Below are 19,602 nucleotides of genomic sequence, written 5' to 3' on the forward strand. Positions count from 1 at the left end.
ACCAAATATGTTATTTTTGGACTTTAGGGGACCTAACGTCTAAAAGATTAATTAGGTCAGAAAAAGGCATAATTTATAATTTAATTTTGGAAAGTTCGCCAGATATCAAATTCCAGGTTACCAGTGTAAGTCATTCATTTAGCCAAAGTAACTCAAACATTTTAAAAAGGCAAAAACCTTTACTCATTAATTGAGGGAAGGCTTAGCTTTCCAAACAATTTGTCTCTTTTCTTTCCATTCTTTTTCCTGTGCTGCCTATTGTAGCCATGTACTGAACATATGAGCCAAAACCCTATCTCCTGCAGGGCTGATGGTGTGGAGGTCTCAGGAAGCTTATGTTGTGCACTAGCACTATGCCCTCCTAGAAGCAGGTTATTTAGTGGTGCATTTCAGGCTTCATTCCAGTATGTGGCTCTTAAGAGTAAGAGCCAGCTTTTCCTTAGGTAAGCTAACTAATGGAAACATCTGCCTTGATGGAGGGGGCAGGTGGTGGTGGTGGGGCGATTATGCCAGGGTGTGCTGAGGTCCCGGTTTTAGGGGCAGGAAGGTGGGAGTGCACCAGCTGTTCATCCTGAGCAGGCAAGAAAGTGATCTTCCTATCATGCCACTGTTTCAGGGCTCATGACCTTCAGTTTGAATAGACTTTGTCCTTTGGTTTCTGGCCTAAGGCTATGAGGCACAGATAGACCCCTCTGGCAGCTACTGTTACCAGTGGTGAACCCATACGGGTCTGCAGCAACCTCAATTCTTGCCTCTTCAGAAGAAAAAATTGGACTGAGGGACATAGGCCGAAGAAGAGACTGAGGCAAGTTTTAGAGCAGGAATGAGCGTTTATTAAAAAGTTTAGAGCAGGAATACAAAGAAAATAAAACATACTTGGAAGAGGGCCAAGCAGCCAACTTGGAGGTCAAGTGTCCTGTTGGACCTTGGACTTAGGATTTTCTATGCTGGCTTACTTCTGGTATCTTGCATCCCTTTTCTGGTGCAACGCCCCAGAAGGTCATATACCAGTTAAATTCTGCCATTTTGCTCTTAATGTGCATGTGTAAGCCCATGCGCTCAACTCCTGAAGCTCTTATCTAAAGGGGGGCTGATCACCAGCTTCATGTGTTTCCTATCTGTAGGGAGATTGCCTTCCCCCGGTGCAGGCTGTGACCAATTATTATTTTAGAGGGACAGTTAACAACTGCCTGACCATCAGCTGATGGTCACCTGACTTTTCTGGGGGGAGTAGAGGGGGAGCACTCTCTTGCCCTTCTCATGCCTGACTAGCTACCTACTGTAACACTATCACCAAAATGAACTTGGAGCAGAGCTTCCTCCTCCAGTCTGACAATTCTTGTGGTTTGTTTGCCTTCCATTGCCAAGCCTCTGCCATTCAGTGTAGAGAGGGTGAGTTGGGCCCCATCCTTCATGCAAGCCCAAGTTGTGTGGGCTCATTTTCAGTGGGGATGGAGCTACCATGTGAAGTACAAAAAGCACTTTCTTCAAGTCCATATGCTCTGGCGCCCAGTTCAGAGAACCTCTGTTGTGTCCAAAATAGTGGACTGGGGGAGTGGCAGTTGACTCCCCTCTCCAAATTCATTTCTGGGTGCTTTGTGCAGGGCCCAACTCTATCCACATTTGGTGCCACTTGATTCCCTTTTGTTGGGGCAATTCTGATTGGGGCTTCTAGGTTGATGGTAGAGAGTCCAGAATTCCTTTAATTAGTAGAGCTTGTTGTGCATGCACTAAACAAGGGAATTGGAAAAGTAGGTTGCCAAGATGCATGTAGCCTCCCAGGATGAGGTTGCCTGCCATATCTCTACCTCACCTTGACCTCTCCACATCACGTTCCTCCTTCCTCCCCTACACCCTTCAACTCACTAAGAACAATTTTAGCAAGATCTAGTTTGACAGCAATTGCCAATCATATTGCATCTTAATTTACACTATCACAGGAGTTTTAGTGTTTAACAAGGACAAGTCTACTTAGGGAAATGGTGGTACATCCTACCATTGATTACAAGTGACAGTTAAGGATGGTATTCTGGTTTACACTTCAGTTTTAGCTTTTTTTCGTCTTCTAGAGATGATCAGTGGCAATGATGAGCACAGCTGTGGCTACCCTGCCCATGAGCTTTCCTCTGCATTATATTATTTTAGCATTTTTTATTCTAAAATACTGCTATAAATCAGTACTTTTCAAATTGAAAGTGCAAATGAATCATCTGGGAATGTTCTTAAAATGCAAATTGCTAACTGAGTAGGTCGGGGTTGGAGCAGTTTTCATAAGCTCCCAGGTTATGGCCACTCTACTATGAATAGTACTGAACGGAAACTAGTCTGAACTGAAGCTTGGCTCTTGATTGTAATCTATAATCCTGATTGGAGTTCATTATTCCCTAAGTTTTAAAGCAATTATCGACACCTAGATTGTCATATACCCTGAAGGTGGGTTGTCCTTTTAAAAAGGTTCTTACTAATTTCAGAGGTTTGTGCCTTTTGATCTGTGAACCAAAAACATATACCATCAGAAAGTATAGGGAAACTCTCAAGTTTTACTGTGTAGTTTGTGACTTCCAGTTTTTTCAAATATGATTCCTAATCATTTTATTACTTTCTGTGTAGTTTGTGACTTCCAATTTTTTCAAATATGATTCCTAATCATTTTATTACTTTTAGGCTTTTAAGCACTGCATTCCTCACACATTTCTCTTCATTAAATGCAAAGAATATACTTAGGACTATGAATGTATTTAAAACTTCTTGCTTCCTAATACTTTCACAGGTTACTTTTAAAGCAAAACACTGTTTTGTTTTGTTTTTTTTTTTTGAGATGGAGTTTCACTCTTATTGCCCAAGCTGGAATGCACGATCTTGGCTCACTGCAGCCTCCGCCTCCCAGGTTGAAGCGATTCTCCTGCCTCAGCCTCCAAAGTAGCTGGGATTACAGGCGCATGCCACCACACCTGGCTAATTTATTGTGTTTTTAGTAGAAACAGGGTTTTACCATGTTAGTCAGGCTGGTCTGGATCTCTTGACCTCAGGAGATCCGCCTTCCTTGGCCTCTCAAAGTGCTGGGATTACAGGCATGAGCCACCACGCCTGGCCTAAAGCCAAACAGTTTTATTCATACTGTGTACTTTCATCCCAAGTGCAGTTTAAAACAAACAACAACAAAAACTAGAATCTCATTTTCCAAGATTTGACAATATCTCTGTGGCTTAGTGCAATCTGTGAAGTCACATTGTTTTATTAATACATCATAAATATAAAACCTGACTCATACCTTGATTTCTCTACATGCAGCACTCTCACTATGAATTTATAAGAAAAGAAACTGTTAATAGAATCCAGAAAATGTACTACTAGTTGAGGCTTTGAGTACTCGAAAGCCTATTTAAATACAACAACATTTTAAAATAAGACGTATTTAACATTTGCAAGAAAAATTCAGTTTATTGAGACTCATATTGAACATTTGGCCATGACTGGAAGCTGGTGAGTCAATACCATGTCTCTTGATATGGAAAGTCTTCATCTATCACAGAAAAATTCTGGAATGTAGAAAGAACTCTGTTATTAACAAATCATCATTAATAACACAAACTATTTCACTGAAGATTAACAACTCAGAGAATAAGCACAAGAGCATTCAGCAAACAAAGTGAAACATTCTATACACATTCACTTTTCTCTCTATCTTGAAAAGATATGGCATTGAGATATTTTTCTCAGCCAGGCACAGTTGCTGGCACCTGTAATCCCAGCACTTTGGGAGGCCAAGGTGGGAGGAATTGTTTGGGCCCAGGAGTTCGAGACCAGCCTGGGCAACATAGCGGGACTCTATCTCTATAAAAAATGTAAACATTAGCCAGGCATAGTGGCTAACATTAGCCACTATGAATTTTCTTATGAATTTATAAGAAAAGAAAACTATGCCTGGCTAATGTTTACATTTTTTATAGAAATGGAGTCCCACTATGGTGGTGCAAGCCTGTAGTCCCAGCTACCCAGGAGGCTGAGGCAGGAGGATTGCTTGAGCCCCAGATACCAAGGCTGCAGTGAACCATGACTGCACCACTCCCCTCCAGCCTGACTGACAGAATGAGACCCTGTCCCAAAAAGATATTTTTCTCCAGGTTACAACTCCTTCTTAAAGCCCCCCAACCCACAGTGGTCTTACTGTTTTCTGAAATTCTATAGCATTATCTGCAAGACTCAAATGGCAATCATCTAAAATCATCTCAAAGGTTGTATTTTTTCATATGGATCCTGTCTCCCTTAACTTGAGTGTGTGCTCCAAAGGCAGGCACCATGTTTTATCATTTGTATGTGTTCTTGTGCCTGTGGCACACTGGTAATATGTGTTTCAGTCTATGACCATTTTCATTCACTCCTCTCTTTCTCCCAATCCTGCTTTTCTCTTGTAACTCTTTCTGTATACCATTGTCTAGTCTGGAGTCAAATAGTATTTCATGTTCTAAAGTTTGATTTTGACAAAAGTAAATCCACCTCAAAATGTAGTCTTGTAAGATTAATTTTTTAAAATTACTGTATTTTCTGAAGATAACATCATAATCCATATGGAATCAATTGTATACCCACAGTGAATAAGCAAAATTATAAAATGTCACTCCATCAGTTCTAAGTGCAGAAAATTTAAAAAATCTCCCATCTCAGGCTAAACATCATAATGTTACACATCTTACCATTTTCGGGTAGCTGTCTCTCTTACACAAAAGCAGACCGGTTACAAATATAACTAATATTAATATGAAACCAAATGGTAACAAGAAAAGTAGCAAAGTTTTCTTCAATAGTTCTTCAACTAGGATTAAAAATCACACAAAAAGAGGAAGTGTTATACATTTATCACTATTTTTGAAACTGAATTATTTTATAAATAGTTAAGGACTGAGTTAAGCTTGGAAACCCCTGTCATATTTGCCAGTGCATAAATACCACAACTGTGTTTGAGTATAGCATTCCTTTCATTTGTGCACTTTTTATACAGAAAAGTACTTTACTGAACTGTGACATGTCTTATTTTCACTTAAAAAATAACTTCTCAAAACACAATTCTTATTTCCTGATATGGATTTGTTTATATTTGACCTTTTGAATTCTCCATTTAAAAATGACAAAATATTAGCCAAGTGATTAAACAAACATGTCGTGTGTGTCTCTTAACTCTCAGTAAGTCAAACGTGTACTTAGATATTAGGATACTGTACCGAGCAAGAGGTATCCTTCAATACAAATTCCTGTGTGAGTAATGGAAATCATCTTTTAAGGTTACCTTTTTAAAGTTGTGTCATATTTTAAAGACCAAAGGGAGGGATAAGGTTTTTCTTTTCTTTTTTATTTTGCTTTTTTATTTTAGGGATGGAGTTTTAATGATTCTTATGCATAGTAAGAAATGAGCGATCACTAGGCAAACTTAAAAAGCAGATGAAGTTTGATCTCCCCAAACTAGTACCTCTCGCTTGTTTTGGAGTAATATAAAAGATCTTTAATCTTAGCCAGACATCTACAAACCTCCCTTGATCCCACCTTTTTCTTTGTCCTATTTCCTCACAATCTTGTTTTCTACTAGAAAATTATCAGTCACATTCACATGTTCAGAGAATATTTACAAGAATATAATCCAGAGAAATTACTGTTGTAAGTTATCTGTCATGCAAAATTAACAGTGGGAAGGCAGGAAGCTCCTTTGCCGAAGTTCTACTGCCTTTCCCCATACAGAGTCAATCCTGAAGAGGACATACTCTAATTTCCAAAAATACTATTGTCCTATTTTTCTATAACTTGAAACATCCAATAAGAAATGTCCTAAAGAACCGAGACCATATGGAACTCAAGAAATTCCTTGTTTCTAATTTCAAAGTCATTAAGATTCTATGAAGAGAGCCGGGCATGGTGGCTGATGCCTGTAATCTCAACGCTTCGGGAGACAGAGGTGGGCAGATCACTTAAGGCCAGGAGTTCAAGACCAGCCTAGTTGACATGGTGAAACTCCGTCACTACTAAAAATATAGAAATTAGCCAGGCGTGGTGGTGCATGCCTGTAATCCCAACTACTCAGGAGGCTAAGGCATGAGAATTGCTTGAACCCAGGAGGCAGAGGTGGCAGAGAGCCAACATCACACCACTGCGCTCCAGCCTGGGTGATGGAGCAAGACTCCATACCAAAAAAAAAAAAAAAAAAAAGGAAAAGATTTCCCTCAAAGCAAGAGAAATCTTAGGCATCACTATCACTGATAAGATTGCATGTAAAATACAGAAGATAATATATTTTTTGAGGATATGGCTAAAATCTTGCCATATCCACTTTATACAATGCATTGACTAATGACAAGATATAGTTCAGGACATAACTTTAGAGTGTCCTGATTTTTTAAAACAGTGACAAAAATGAAAAATATGAAACTAGTAAGTCTTCTTTCTGATTCTGTATAGCTCTTGGTTGAGTTTTCCACTGTCTTGCTATTTTTTCTCCATAATCCTTAATGATTATATAATATTTTAGGCTTCTCGTTTATTGCCTATATCTACCCAATTGGAAATAAAATATAAGTTCCCTGAGGGTAGAGATTTATTTACTGCCATATCTCCAATGCTTGAAAAGAGTCTGAAACATAGTAGGTGCTTAATAAATATTTGATGAATGAAAGGGATCAATGATACCACTATATTCGTAGGGAGATAATAGAGATTCCACTATAGTAGAACAACTTGAAAGGAGATGAATGACTGATAGATATGCCAGTATCCATCTGTATCAACATCAGTATATGTATTAATAGCTGCATCTCTATCTATGTACCTGAAAGAGCAATGCTGAGTTTATTTCCTTCAATTTTGAACATTTATTGGTAATTTCTACTCTTAAAGCTAGTATATTGTGAAGCACAATCATATTTTACCTCATTGTTTAGGCTTTTTAGTTTATATTGCTATGGAATTTTAATGCCCTTATCATAAATCACTTTAAATCAGTGTTGGAAGTGAATGGAATGAATATGTATATTACTAATCATGGCCTCTGAAATAGAAAAGTAGTCCTTCAGAATAGTATTAGACACTCAGAAACAAATGTATGCTAATCTATACTTGCTTTAAGATTTCTGTTCTCTTGAATACTGAAAGCATAAGAAAATATTGATTAAAATACGCTCATGCCAATCCCTCAAAAGAATGAGCATATTATCTATATTGACAGAAAAACAGGAATGTTGATAATAGAGGTATAACAATATTCCTAGTCCTAACTGAATTAATATTAGACTTTTAATAAATCTTTGTTCAATTGAAGCGCTTGCTAAATTATCCTCTCTGTTCATAGACTATATGGGAAAGTCTTTCACTTTCGTAATTACAAAATATACTGAAAGAAAATTAATTTTGTTAGCAAATAGCTCATTATTTAGTTACTGTCCTTTTAGCTCATACCTTCCCAACATTGTTTATCACTCCACTCACTCCAAATTCCATCATCTGAGCAATAAATATTCACTTTGCTTCTTACTACAAAGCATAACTGTCGGGTTTCATTTGTTATTTTCAAGGTGTACGTTTCATTTTCAACTGTGGTAGTCTGAAAGCCAAGGACAAAATCAGATGCCATTATTTGATCTAGTTGCAACTAGACAGATTCCATATCTGTCCCTTTCAAAGTGGGTTTTGTTACATAAAATCTATGCATCAAAAGACTAGAAATGCATATTCTCAGCAGTAATTAGCTCTCTGTATAGTGGGGGTTTTCAAATCATTGTTTCTTCCCTTCTTTATCTATATTTTATTTCTACGGTGATAATGGATCACTTACAGTGAAGGACAGCATGTGTGAGAGGGCAAAATTCCTAGGTAGCTTTGGTGTATATAACACCCAGTATGTGGACTAGTGTCAAATTTCCCAGATTCTATGAACTGGAAGATGCTACATACACTCAGTTACCAAAACACAGAGCCAGCATGTGAATGTTATTACTATGGAAACTATAGAGTTCATATATTAATGTATAGCTTTTTCTTTTTTCCTTATTCTTATTTCCTTATTCTGATTGTTAATAAGAGTAAGGAAAACTTACATAACAATGCTCAGGGCTTGGAATAAGAATAAGGAAACAAAACCTGTACAACAGTGCTCATGGCTTGGTATGAAACTATTGCTACAGTTATGAGACTCTCAAGGCTGAGTGATCTCAGAGTAAAAAAATCACTGAAGCAATGATTTCAATTTTGCATTTCAAAGAGCTCAATAATTTTTCTCATTCAATATAATTGCTTTTCCTTTGGCATAACTTATCTTAGGAATCAGCATAATGTAGTGTAGACTTAAGTGGACTGGGAATCAGATCTGAAATCTAGTTCCAACTGCATAATTTGATTGTAAGTGAATTTACATACCTGGGATCTATATGTCAATTCAACAATGAGTTTTCTTATCTGTATATGAAAGGAATGAATTAGAACTACCGGCTCACTAACTTCTCTCTACCACTCTCTAAACTGGAAACTAATAAGGAAAAATAATACATAACAACATATGATTAAAGGCATCACCACATTGTTGGTGCTGGTGGCAGTAATTAGTCTTGCAACCATTGCCTAATTCCCCAGCCAGCCCTTCTTGCCTGGTACAAGCAATTCTCTTGTAAGCCTGCCATACTGGAATTTTGACCTGATGGTTGTTCCTCCATAAGTAGTTTTTGTGGCTTTTTTTTTTTTTTTTTTTTTGCTTTTACTTGAGGCCTCTCCACAATCCATCTTAAGCCTTCAGTAACTTTATTGACACAAAATTGAAAACAAGTGACTAGATAATCTCTAAGTTCCTATGTAACTTTAAAATTGGTATCATTCATTATACTTTTGTCCATTCGTTTATTTGGCTTTCTGGAGATTGAACCAAAATACATGTCATGTTCTTTCCCTCACGTGAATGCAACTGATTTTGGTTCTCACATTTGCTATTTTATTTAAAAGGCTGCAGTTATGATTTTCCCAAATAAATGCAATATTCATACCACCAAGGTAGTATCATCTTCTCTGATCTCAATTTCATAAACAAAACACCTTGCTGGAATAGGTCCCAAAGGTATGCTCCATTTCAGCTTAATTTCATATAAACTCTCCTGAGTACAAGTAAGACAGACTGGCGGCAAAGGTTTAACTGAAAAGCAAAAGAGAACCATTTCAACACGGAGATTGTTGAAGTTTAGCAGTAGCCTTTATCCAAAGCTAGGGACATCTGGTAACAGAAACCTCTAGGGATAAACCAAGTGGCTTGGTAATATTCCCTATGATGTGTATTAAAATCAAAGTTGCTTACCAACCAAGATGAGTTTCTTAACCAACTTGGTTATTTTGGAAACTCATTTTTGACAAGTCACTCACTGACAAATATATAAGTCCAAGAGAAAAGTTTGAAGACCCAAATCATTACAACCATTTTCCATTTTGTAACATTAGAAATAACAACCACAATCAGTAATACTACTACTTTTACAGATAGATAACCCTTATTTAATGCTTATGCTATTTCAGACACTGTAAGTACCAAGGATGTTACATCATAATCTCATTTATGTCTCACTAAATTTTTATTGTGTTTTTTTTGTTTATTTATGAGGTGGTCCTCTATTATCCTCATGATACTAATAAGGAAATTGAAACAGAGTAACTTGCCCAAAGTCACACAACTGGAAAAATGGTAGATCTAAGATTTAAAGCCAGGTCTGGAAGACTCTAGAACTCATCACTCTCATAACTATTAGAACTGAAAATATAGACTCAATAAATATCCAGTCATTTGTCTATTGAGGCCTGGGAATAAGTGTCTTCATAATTACTCCATCACTAACACTAGACAAAATTACTGTATAGCAGACAAACTGAAGATGGAAAATAACATTGTGAGTTCTAAATGAAAATGATACTTTAACCTTTATTCAATTCCTTATCTTTCATCCTTATATATTTAATAAGAGCTTCCTCATACACTCTGCTGACTCTCGTTTTTCTGTCTTTGCATTTCCATAGGTCTGTCTCTCTGTCGATGTCTCTCTCTCCTTCCTTCCCTTTTTCTCTTTCCCCCTCTCAAGTGATTGTAAACGGCCTAAACTAGAAACAATGAATTTGAAGTTGTTTGTTGGTTTACATCACCTATATTTTGAAGCTGAAAAGTGAAATAACTGGATCGGATAGGCTTGGTTTCTGATGATCCATTAACACAAATGTAGAAATCTTTATAGTCTGATGACTCCAAATAGGGAAATCTGCATCCAATATTTTGTCCATCAACCTTGATGTAATCAACACACTGTAATGCACGATCCAAGCCCTCATACCTATAAAATGAGTGTTGTGAGAATTGTGTTTAATTAACAATCTCTTCCAGTATCGAGGTGCTTCATTTTCAATTATATTAGGATACCATGTCAGTTTAAAAATCATTTAATAATGTACAATATTTATTAAGCACCTACTATATGCCAGACACCATGATAAGCACTAGGGAAAAAACAGGAGGGAAAGCAGACATAGTCCCTGATTTCATGGAGCTTACAATCTGTTGGGAGTCTTCACAAAATCTCAAAGACAAAGATTCTTACTTGTGTACTTAGGTTATATTGATTCATTAACAAGGTTTGTGAATCAAAGAATAAGATTCCTAGTAAGAAAACCTGTGATTTATACAAATAATCCTGTATGATATTGCCTTTTAAATTATTTTACTGGAGAAGTTATTTTAAAAGAAAGCAAATTTTAAAGCAGACTTAGAAAATATTATGTTTAATAAAATAAATGAAAATCTAGAGGATACAATACACATCAAGAGATAAACATCAGAAAAGCTACCCGTAGGAGGGCAAAAAGAAAAGAAGGAGTTGTTTGGCAAGTAACTGTTCAATTTTCTCATCTATTAAATGAGAAATGTTACCATATCCTTTAAAGTTAACCTTATTCCAGTAATAAAGCTAAAAAGAACTAGCGGTGATTCCCTACTAAATTTGAAAGCAACAAATGCTTGCTATTTTCCTAAAGAATAGCTTGCAATGCAAACCATGACATTATCTGTAAAAGACGCCAAAATCCCTGTTGAAATGAGGCCAATGTGACAGCTGATACGGTGCCGGTACACGTATCTGGACTCTACTAAATTAACTTTATGCCAACTATTTACTTTAGGGAGAGTTTGCAAAATTGTTGTCTCCTGGTTAGTTCACTTGATTAGATTTGGGAGACTTCAGTTCCAGGCTTAACTTCATACAGACTTACTTGATGCCAGCAGGGAAGCCTTTACTTTCCAATCTCTAAAATGTTAATGTTTATTCCTCTCTATTTCATTAAGATGAGGATCAAATTATATCAAATATGAACTACAATGTACAGGAGGGCAGAGACTTTCTCTGATTCATGCTTTTGTTCTTTTTATCTAGAATACTGCCTGGCATTTAAAAGATGCTTAATATGTATTGAATCAATGAACAAATAATTTCGATATTTGAAATTTACCTATTCAATTCCAGATGAGGAAACAAAAACTCTAAAAGAAAAAATTACTTGCCCAAGGCCTCCAAGTTAAATGATGCTAGAGCAGGGATTAGAACCCAGATCTAAGGATTGTTAAATAGTTTATAGTTTATCATTTATCTCTTATTATTTTCTAAAGAAAGATGCCATGATAATTTGGAACTAGAACTCACCAGTAGTAATGCTTAGTCCTCTCTTGGTTTGTCCATTGTTTAGTAAATGCATACATTTAGATAATTACCTATCAGTTTATCAGTGCTATCACTTGTTTCATCCATGTAATAAATATTTAGTGGTAATCCACTTTCAGTATAGTACTTTGGAGGTAGTCAAGAGAAATATAATAAACAATTCATGCCCACCAATCCCTTAAAAGTTTAACAGGAGACAAGGCACACATATATGAGAAAAAATTTAAATGCCATCTGGACAATAAATAATTACAGGCTATAAAAAAAAATAATAGTTCAAGCCAGTCGCAGTGGCTCATGCCTGTAATCTCAGCACTTTGGGAGGCTGAGGTGGGCAGATCACTTGAGGTAAGGAGCTTAAGACCCGCCTGGGAGACATGGTGAAACCCCATCTCTGCTAAAAATGCACAAATTAGTCAGGTGTGATGGCACATGCCTGTAATCCCAGCTGCTCGGGAGGCTGAGGCATGAGACTCGCTTGAACCCAGGAGGTGGAGGCTGCAGTGAGCCGAGATCGCACCACTACACTCCAGCCTGTGTGATAGAGGGAGACTCTGTTTCAGGAAAGAAAGAAAAGAAAAGAAAAGAAAAGAAAAGAAAAGAAAAGAAAAGAAAAGAAAAGAAAAGAAAGAAAAGAAAAGAAAAGAAAAGAAAGGAAGGAAGGAAGGAAGGAAAAAGAAGGAAGGAAGGGAGGGAGGGAGGGAGGGAGGGGGGAGGGGGGAGGAAAGAAAGAAAGAAAGAACGAAAGAAAGAAAGAAAGAAAGAAAGAAAGAAAGAAAGAAAGAAAGAAAGAAAGAAAGAAAGAAAGGAAAGAGTAATAGCTCAAGAAAAATGAAACAGAAGCTGACAGGATCAGTTAAAGGTTAATGAAACTCGGGAGCAGATGAGCCTTGGAAAAAATGGATAAAAATTGGTGAAAGAAAGATAGAGCCAGAGGGCATTCCAGAAGGTAATGCAAACAAAGGTATAAAAGGCAATAACATGGGTGAGAAAAAAAATGTAGAGATGGATCTAAATGGATTGGAGCATTCACACTGGTAATAGTAGAGAGTATGGCAGCCCAGATTTTATCCTGGGGCAATGAGTAGACACAGGAGGTTTTTGAACAAGAGCGTGGTATATGAAGATGGCAGTATAGGAAGATAAAGCTGGCTACAGTGTGCAGAATGAATAAAAAGGGGAGAGATTGGAATCAGAGCGACTGTCATTTGGGAAGCAATGGCAATCATCCAGGTGTTGAATGAAGGAAGCCTAAAGTAGAGCTCTTACAGTCGAGATGGTAGGTACTTAACAGATGTGCAACCTTGCAAAGGAGCATCAGAACATGGTGATCATGTTACCCTGAAACAATTAAGAAACTAAGGAGATACATGAGTCACGATGGCCAAGTTTAAAAGCTTCAGTGACAGTTAACAAAGGTAGGGAGTCAGAAAAAAGATCCAGTTTAATAGATAACCCATTTTTATTTAAAGACAAGAATACAAAATGTGTCGAAATTGTTTAGGTTCCAATTTCATCTATCTAAAGGATACAAAATTAACCCAGTATAGAAACCATTATTGCATTCCTTATATCACCCATAGAATACCTTCCAGTATCTACATCCTAAAACCACTTACACCCATTGAAATCCTCAAATAATTGTAAACAATTTTCATCATAAATACAACTCTGACGAGTATAATGAATTTAACTTAGTGAAAATATAGTTACTCATACTATCGATTAATTTGAGTAGACATTTTTAATATTGAAGTCTAATTATAAAAATACTTACCAGTAAAACAAGTTGTAATTGGTATCAAGAAGTACACCTATGCCAGGTTTCCAAGAACAGAGTAAATATTGCCAATTGTAATATACACAATCCATATCCTGAACTTTAGTTTCTGGAATTCCTAAGGAACAAATCAATTGTGAATGCTTCAAAGGCTTGGTGATGAATCATTTGTGAAATCATTTCACAATTTTACTTCATTTCCTATGACCTCTCCATTTTATTTTGCAATCAACATATCAAGATTATTTCAAAAGGAATTTACTGGAAATCACTTCACGATAAGAGGGATGTGCAAAACCAAAAAACATTTGATGGCTCATTTACTCATATTAGTATAAGCATATGCAAGAGTAGTAAAATTATTCTAGGATGCTCTGAGCAGATGAACAAATACTCAGGAATGTTTACTAATATGACCCCAAAACTGGGAACTAAATCAATAAAATAATATGCAGGTTTGCCAAAGGTATTTGCTGATTTAAAGAATTTTTAAAAACTAATCATCATCTACAAGAATGATTCTATTTTGTGCCACACTGTCACAGGATCTATTGTGCCTACAGCCTGGTACATAAAAATTAAGGGACTTATTCCCAAATGAATAGTTCTGATAGTATTAAATATGAAAAGAGAACTTTGTTTTAACCTTGTGGCGATATCCAATAAGTAGCTTCTGCCCAGGAACTTTGAACTTCTGATCCATTTGTGCATTGCCATGGTAAAAGTGTGTGTATCTTTGCTTCAATGCCCTTGTTAAGATCAAACCCATCTTTGTAATGTAGATTCTTAGTAATGATGGTCTGTTTGACAAAAAGATGAGACAAAGTCAAGCTTAGAAGCCTCCATGGTATAGTGAGCTATATTAATAAGACTAATAAATCATTAACACCCTGGAGAGTTCCCAAAATCTAAGACAGTCCTAGTGACTATTTGATACAATGCCACAGATACATTTCCAGCAGAGCTCACCTCAGTATGTCATATCATTTGATGAGATCATTTGAATGTTAACATCTAATTCCAAATAAAAACAAAAACTTTTGGAAGGAAAAAAACTTTATGGCAGGAACTTGAGCTATATCCACTTGGAATCAAATAGATAATTTTCATATTCCATATGCACATTACTTGGTAAATTATGTCACACTTAAAAATATAATATGAAACCTTCAGGAAATACATACAGTAAAACTCTGGAAGTAACCAGAGAAATCCAGACAAATCATGAGCTTCTGGAGGACAAAAATCATTTATTGTTTATTCATATATTCCTGATACCTAGTAGAGTGTCCAGCACAAACTTGATCAATAAATGCTCGATTTGAATTGTCTCTTGAAACTACCTAGCTGAATTAGAGAGGTAACAGAATGCCATCTACAACAGAAATATTTGAATATACATACTTGTTGAGTATATAAGTAATTAATAATTCAAAACATTTTCATTGAGCTCTTACTACAATATATACAACGAACCACAATCCTGTGACCCTCTGTGGGAAGGGTACAAAGATAAATAAGCGTTGTCTCCTACAGTAGAAAAGGTCACAGTTCAGTAGCATGTATAAGGCCCATATCCAAGAATATAAGCAATTGTAAAATACAGTGAAATGCTCTTCTAGTGAAGTACTCTTCAAGTTCATATTGCTTGAGACCGAGTTTTTTTTTTTTTCTTGTTCTTCCAATGGCAATCTTAACACTGGATGAGGTGAAAACAGATATAGCAGGATGCATAGGAGACAGAGGCAGATGTGGAAGCTTTTTATATCCTAATTAGAACTATTGAGATATGGGAATTGGAGTGGACACTAAAGTCAGGAATCACAAAATAACACCTGATGATCACTCTGATGCCTCAAATGCATGCTTTACTTACCGTCCATGTTTCACTACCAATGTTTCGGTATTTTAGTTCATATTCCACTGTGCATTCCTTAAAATTATCCAGAGACAGTGGGGGTTGCCATTGCAAATAGAGATAACCTAAATATCCGGGATCCACTATCTCAAAATCCTGAGGAGGGTTAACTGAAATAAATCAATAAAACACTTTTATTTTTTCTGTATTTTATGACAAATGTTGCTGAATCTAGATGGATTCCAAATGTCCACCAATCGATTAACAGATAAACAAAATGTGCTACATGCATACAATCAAATATAATTCAGTCATAAAAAGGCATGAAGTACTGATTCATGCTACAACATGGATGAACCTTGAGAACATTATACTAACTGAAATAAGCCAGACACAAAAGACCACATATTGACATAGTTCCATTTCTATGAAATTTCAAAATAGACAAATCCATAGAGAGAGAAAGTAGATTTGTGGTTGGTAGGGGCCGGAGGGAGAAGCAATGCAGTGTGACTGCTTAATGAGTTTAGGGGCTGTTTTACGGGTGATGCAACTATTCTGGACTTTGATAGTGGTGATTGTTGCACAACTTTGTGAATATACTGAAAACCAATGTATAGTACCTTTTTAAAGAGTTGGTTTCCTGTAAATTATATCTCAGTAAGGCTGTTAAAAAATCTAGACTACTGCTATATAGTTGTTCCTTCTTTGAGAAACCACATATGCAAAATGTGACTTTGCCTCACTAGGTATTAATTTTTAGAGTAGTAAAAAATTCAATGTGGCTTTATCTCTGTGGTCATGTATGCCAGAATTTGGTCTAAGACGGGAACATTTTATTACAAAAATCTGTCTAACAGCAATAACAAATCAATATAATATAAATATATGTATTTTAATTGTATTAAATATAACATATAATAATAGGCTATAAATAATTTTAATTAATTAATAAATCATTAACATTATATTACATAATATAATAAAATAAGATAATTGAATAATTAAATAATTCCATAATTATTTTTAAATTTCACATTAAATTTCTGTACCTTTTTAATTTATCTAATTGTCATAAAAGCTAAGGATAGTAACTAAGGATAGTAATTAAGGAACTGTTCCAGTTAGTTTAGTACCGGGCAATGAAGTTTCAGATACTTAATCTGTTAAAAAAGACTATACAAAAAGGTATGGACAGTGTCTTTTAATTTGTCATTTATCACACAAAATGTGTGTCAACATCAGTTACCTTATACAAGAAAGTGACTAGTAAGAACATAGCTTTTGTTCATGGACTTCCTGAAATAGTTTCAATAACAATTCATCTACTAGTTAGTTACACACTTCCATAAGGTAGGTCAAAAAGACAGTTAATTTTCCATTAAAATCCATTTAATTTTACTTTTCCTAATTTAAAAACGATTCCATTAAAATCCATTTACCTTTTATCTCGGTGTCTGAAGATGAAGTATAGCCGAATGTTGTGCTTATCAGAAAGGTACATAAGCATCTGATAGCCAAGTAGACGAAATCCATTTCTCCAAGATTTAAAACCTCGATATTGTCCCCCTATGAAAGAAAAATATAACATTTTAACTTTCTCTTACATCAAATAATCAAACTAAACGTGATTAAAAATAGTTTTGTGCTTTCTACCAAGATTGGGAAAACTATGTCCACCTCAGACCATGGAAATAGAAATAATCAAGTTAGGAACCAATATAATTGGAAAGAAAGGATTCTAGTCTCAACCTACTTACAAGAATAAAAACAAAGCAAAACAAAAACCCTTGTAGCTCCTCACTTCCCCGCCGACAGGCACACTTCTCCTGACCAGGTTATGGTGACTTCAAATAGCCTTCATCCGGAAGACGTTAGACCCACGAGAGTGTTCTTACTGGTTCACAATGGAGTTACGATATCATCCCTCTCCATAGCAACCGTCTCCCCTAGCAACACATAAAACACTGTCAAATACACTTTTCAGAGGGGGAAAAGAAAAAAGAAAAAGAAAAAAGTATTTGAAAGTTATTTCGGCCGGGCGTGGTGGCTCATGCCTCTAATCCAGCACTTTCAGAGGCCGAGGCGGGTGGATCACCTGAGGTCAGGAGTTTGAGACCAGCCTGGCCAACATAGTGAAACCCTTTCTCTACTGAAAATACAAAATTAGCGGGGTGTGGTGGCGGGCGCCTGTAATCCCAGCTACTCGGGAGCCTGAAGCAGGAGAATGGATTGAACCCGGGAGGCAGAGATTGCAGTGAGCCGAGATCCTACCATCGCACTCCAGCCTGGGCAATGGAGCCAGACTGTGTCTCTAAGTAAATAAAATAAAAAAATAAAATAAAATAAAATAAAATAATAAAATAAAAGTTAGTTGACCACTGAGAAAGCTCAGAACCTAAACCGAAGACTCAGAGAGTTCAAAATTTTGCTGTTTCCTCATAAATATTTTTTTTAGTTAAAAAAAGTGTTTATTTAGCTCTTTCGCCCCCTACTGGACGATTGATTTTCTTCTTTGCTCCTTTTTTCTTTTAACTACTTTTTTAAATTAAAATGTGTTATTTCCATCTACTCTCATTGTTGTTCCGCTTTTTCCTGTGTTTCCTGTATTAGCAAATGGCATTGCCATCCTTCCAGTTGCCCAAACCAGAAACCTGGGAGTCTTCCTCAACTCCTCTCCCATCCAATCTCTCCATTACCACTACCACTTCCTAAGTGGAGGATCTTAGCAGGGATTTCCTTATTCAGTCTTTCCTGCCTCTGATCCATTTTCCACACCATGGTACAGCAAGAGTGACCTTTCTAAAGGGTAAATCTGAACTTTTCATCTCTTACTTAAACTAGAACTGCATTTCATTGCCACAGAATACAATTTAGTCATCTTTCTATTCTTGAGGGATATTGGTTTTATGATCAAAATTTAAAGGATTCATGCCTTCAAATACCTACTCAATTTAAAATACTTTACTTTTAAGGAAAAATTACTACTCCCAGTTCCATACACTTCTCTTCGAATCTATATTCTGGAACCAACAATTTCACAGAAAGTAAAGGATTAAAAGTCACTTACCCGAACTTTCAGGGACTGCCCTTCTTTTCCTGTGCATAGATTAATTCAGTAGGACAGACCCTCTCTTCCACACCCCCTCTTCCTACTACCTGATCCATCTGTAATATTGTAACTTAGATAAGCTTCAATGGCTACTTTATAGAATCTTAGGATCAAATTTTTAGAGCCAGTATGTATATTAGAGACTATGCTAGTCAAATTCTCTTTTATAAATTGGGAAGTAAAACTCAGACTTGCCCCGACCGAGATTACACAGCAAATTAGTAACAAAGCTGGAAGTAGAACAGAGATCATGATTCCCAGTCCTGTGCACTTTCACCCTATTCTGCTGTGTCCCACAGACTGGACTCAGGATTATGAATGCTTTTCCTCTGGGACCCCAGTGTTTAAGTCTTCCTTTAATTAGCTAACCAAGCTGAATCAACACCATGTTATTTTTAAAATTCTGCGTCTCATAAAATCAGGAAAGAATGTCATTTCTCTCACTGAGGCCCAACAAATCTCTCTTTCTCCCCAATTCCTCTCCCTCTACTTGCCAGCCAATGGCTGCCCACTAATGCATCTGTAAGTACTAGGTAGATTTGGCTAACAGAAGGTTACAGATCTTCCACAGAGATTAAGATGAACACACTGGTTACTACTGGGATCAAGGCAATAGGTCTGACAAAGAGAAAACCTTCCATATTACCTTTAAGGACTAAGGCAATCAGGCTGCCCTTAAAATGCTCTCAGAGAGATCCTAACAAAATTCTCTCTCCCCTATCGATCTGTTCTTTAAAATTTAGTAGCATTGTGTCATGTACAGCATAAATGCTAAGTAAAGAGTTAAAAATCATTTGCTTCTATTCCATTTATAGGCTACTGAAATCTGACTCAGGCTATCAAATAGCATTTCATGGATCAGACCAATCAATATACCTAAGCAAAGGTGGAAAATAAGATAGCTAGCTTCTAGCATCACTTATGGATAAACCCAGAAAAGGAGTTGCTGAATTACACCTAGGGCCCAACCAAGACTTTCTTACCCAAATGAACACAAAGACAATTCTCTCCTTTGCTTCTGGGTCACAGGATTGTCACTATCACAATAAGGGACTTTATACACTATCTGGTTACCAGGAACACCTGAGTTTCTCACAAGGAAGAGGGGGACCTGAAGACAAAGGGAAGATTAGAAAAGCAA

At 36.4% G+C, this 19,602-nt stretch overlaps 1 protein-coding gene across 5 annotated transcripts in view; it reads right to left on the reverse strand.

Moving 5' to 3' along the window:
• Nucleotides 1-3,414: 3,414 nt before the first annotated feature.
• IL13RA2 (interleukin 13 receptor subunit alpha 2) overlaps nt 3,415-19,602 on the reverse strand; it is a 37,540-nt gene continuing 21,352 nt past the window's right edge. Inside the window, exons 2-12 of one of the 5 annotated variants that reach the window (XM_015128054.3) lie at nt 19,445-19,572; nt 17,110-17,298; nt 16,792-16,918; nt 15,368-15,519; nt 14,138-14,291; nt 13,489-13,609; nt 10,150-10,334; nt 9,012-9,157; nt 7,438-7,582; nt 4,695-4,813; nt 3,415-3,539 (exon numbers count right to left, since the gene is read on the reverse strand). In XM_015128054.3, the coding sequence (XP_014983540.1) occupies nt 3,489-3,539; nt 4,695-4,813; nt 7,438-7,582; nt 9,012-9,157; nt 10,150-10,334; nt 13,489-13,609; nt 14,138-14,291; nt 15,368-15,519; nt 16,792-16,885 (1,167 nt within the window). In that variant the 5' untranslated portion in view covers nt 16,886-16,918; nt 17,110-17,298; nt 19,445-19,572 and the 3' untranslated portion in view covers nt 3,415-3,488. Of the gene's footprint in view, nt 3,540-4,694; nt 4,814-7,437; nt 7,583-9,011; nt 9,158-10,149; nt 10,335-13,488; nt 13,610-14,137; nt 14,292-15,367; nt 15,520-16,791; nt 16,919-17,109; nt 17,299-18,419; nt 18,717-19,444; nt 19,573-19,602 lie in introns of those variants that run through there. The other 4 variants (XM_077988770.1, XM_015128055.3, XM_077988771.1 and 1 more) reach the window with 4 other exon arrangements.

This window comes from Macaca mulatta, chromosome X, assembly GCF_049350105.2.
Source record: "Macaca mulatta isolate MMU2019108-1 chromosome X, T2T-MMU8v2.0, whole genome shotgun sequence".
Taxonomy (NCBI): domain Eukaryota; kingdom Metazoa; phylum Chordata; class Mammalia; order Primates; family Cercopithecidae; genus Macaca; species Macaca mulatta.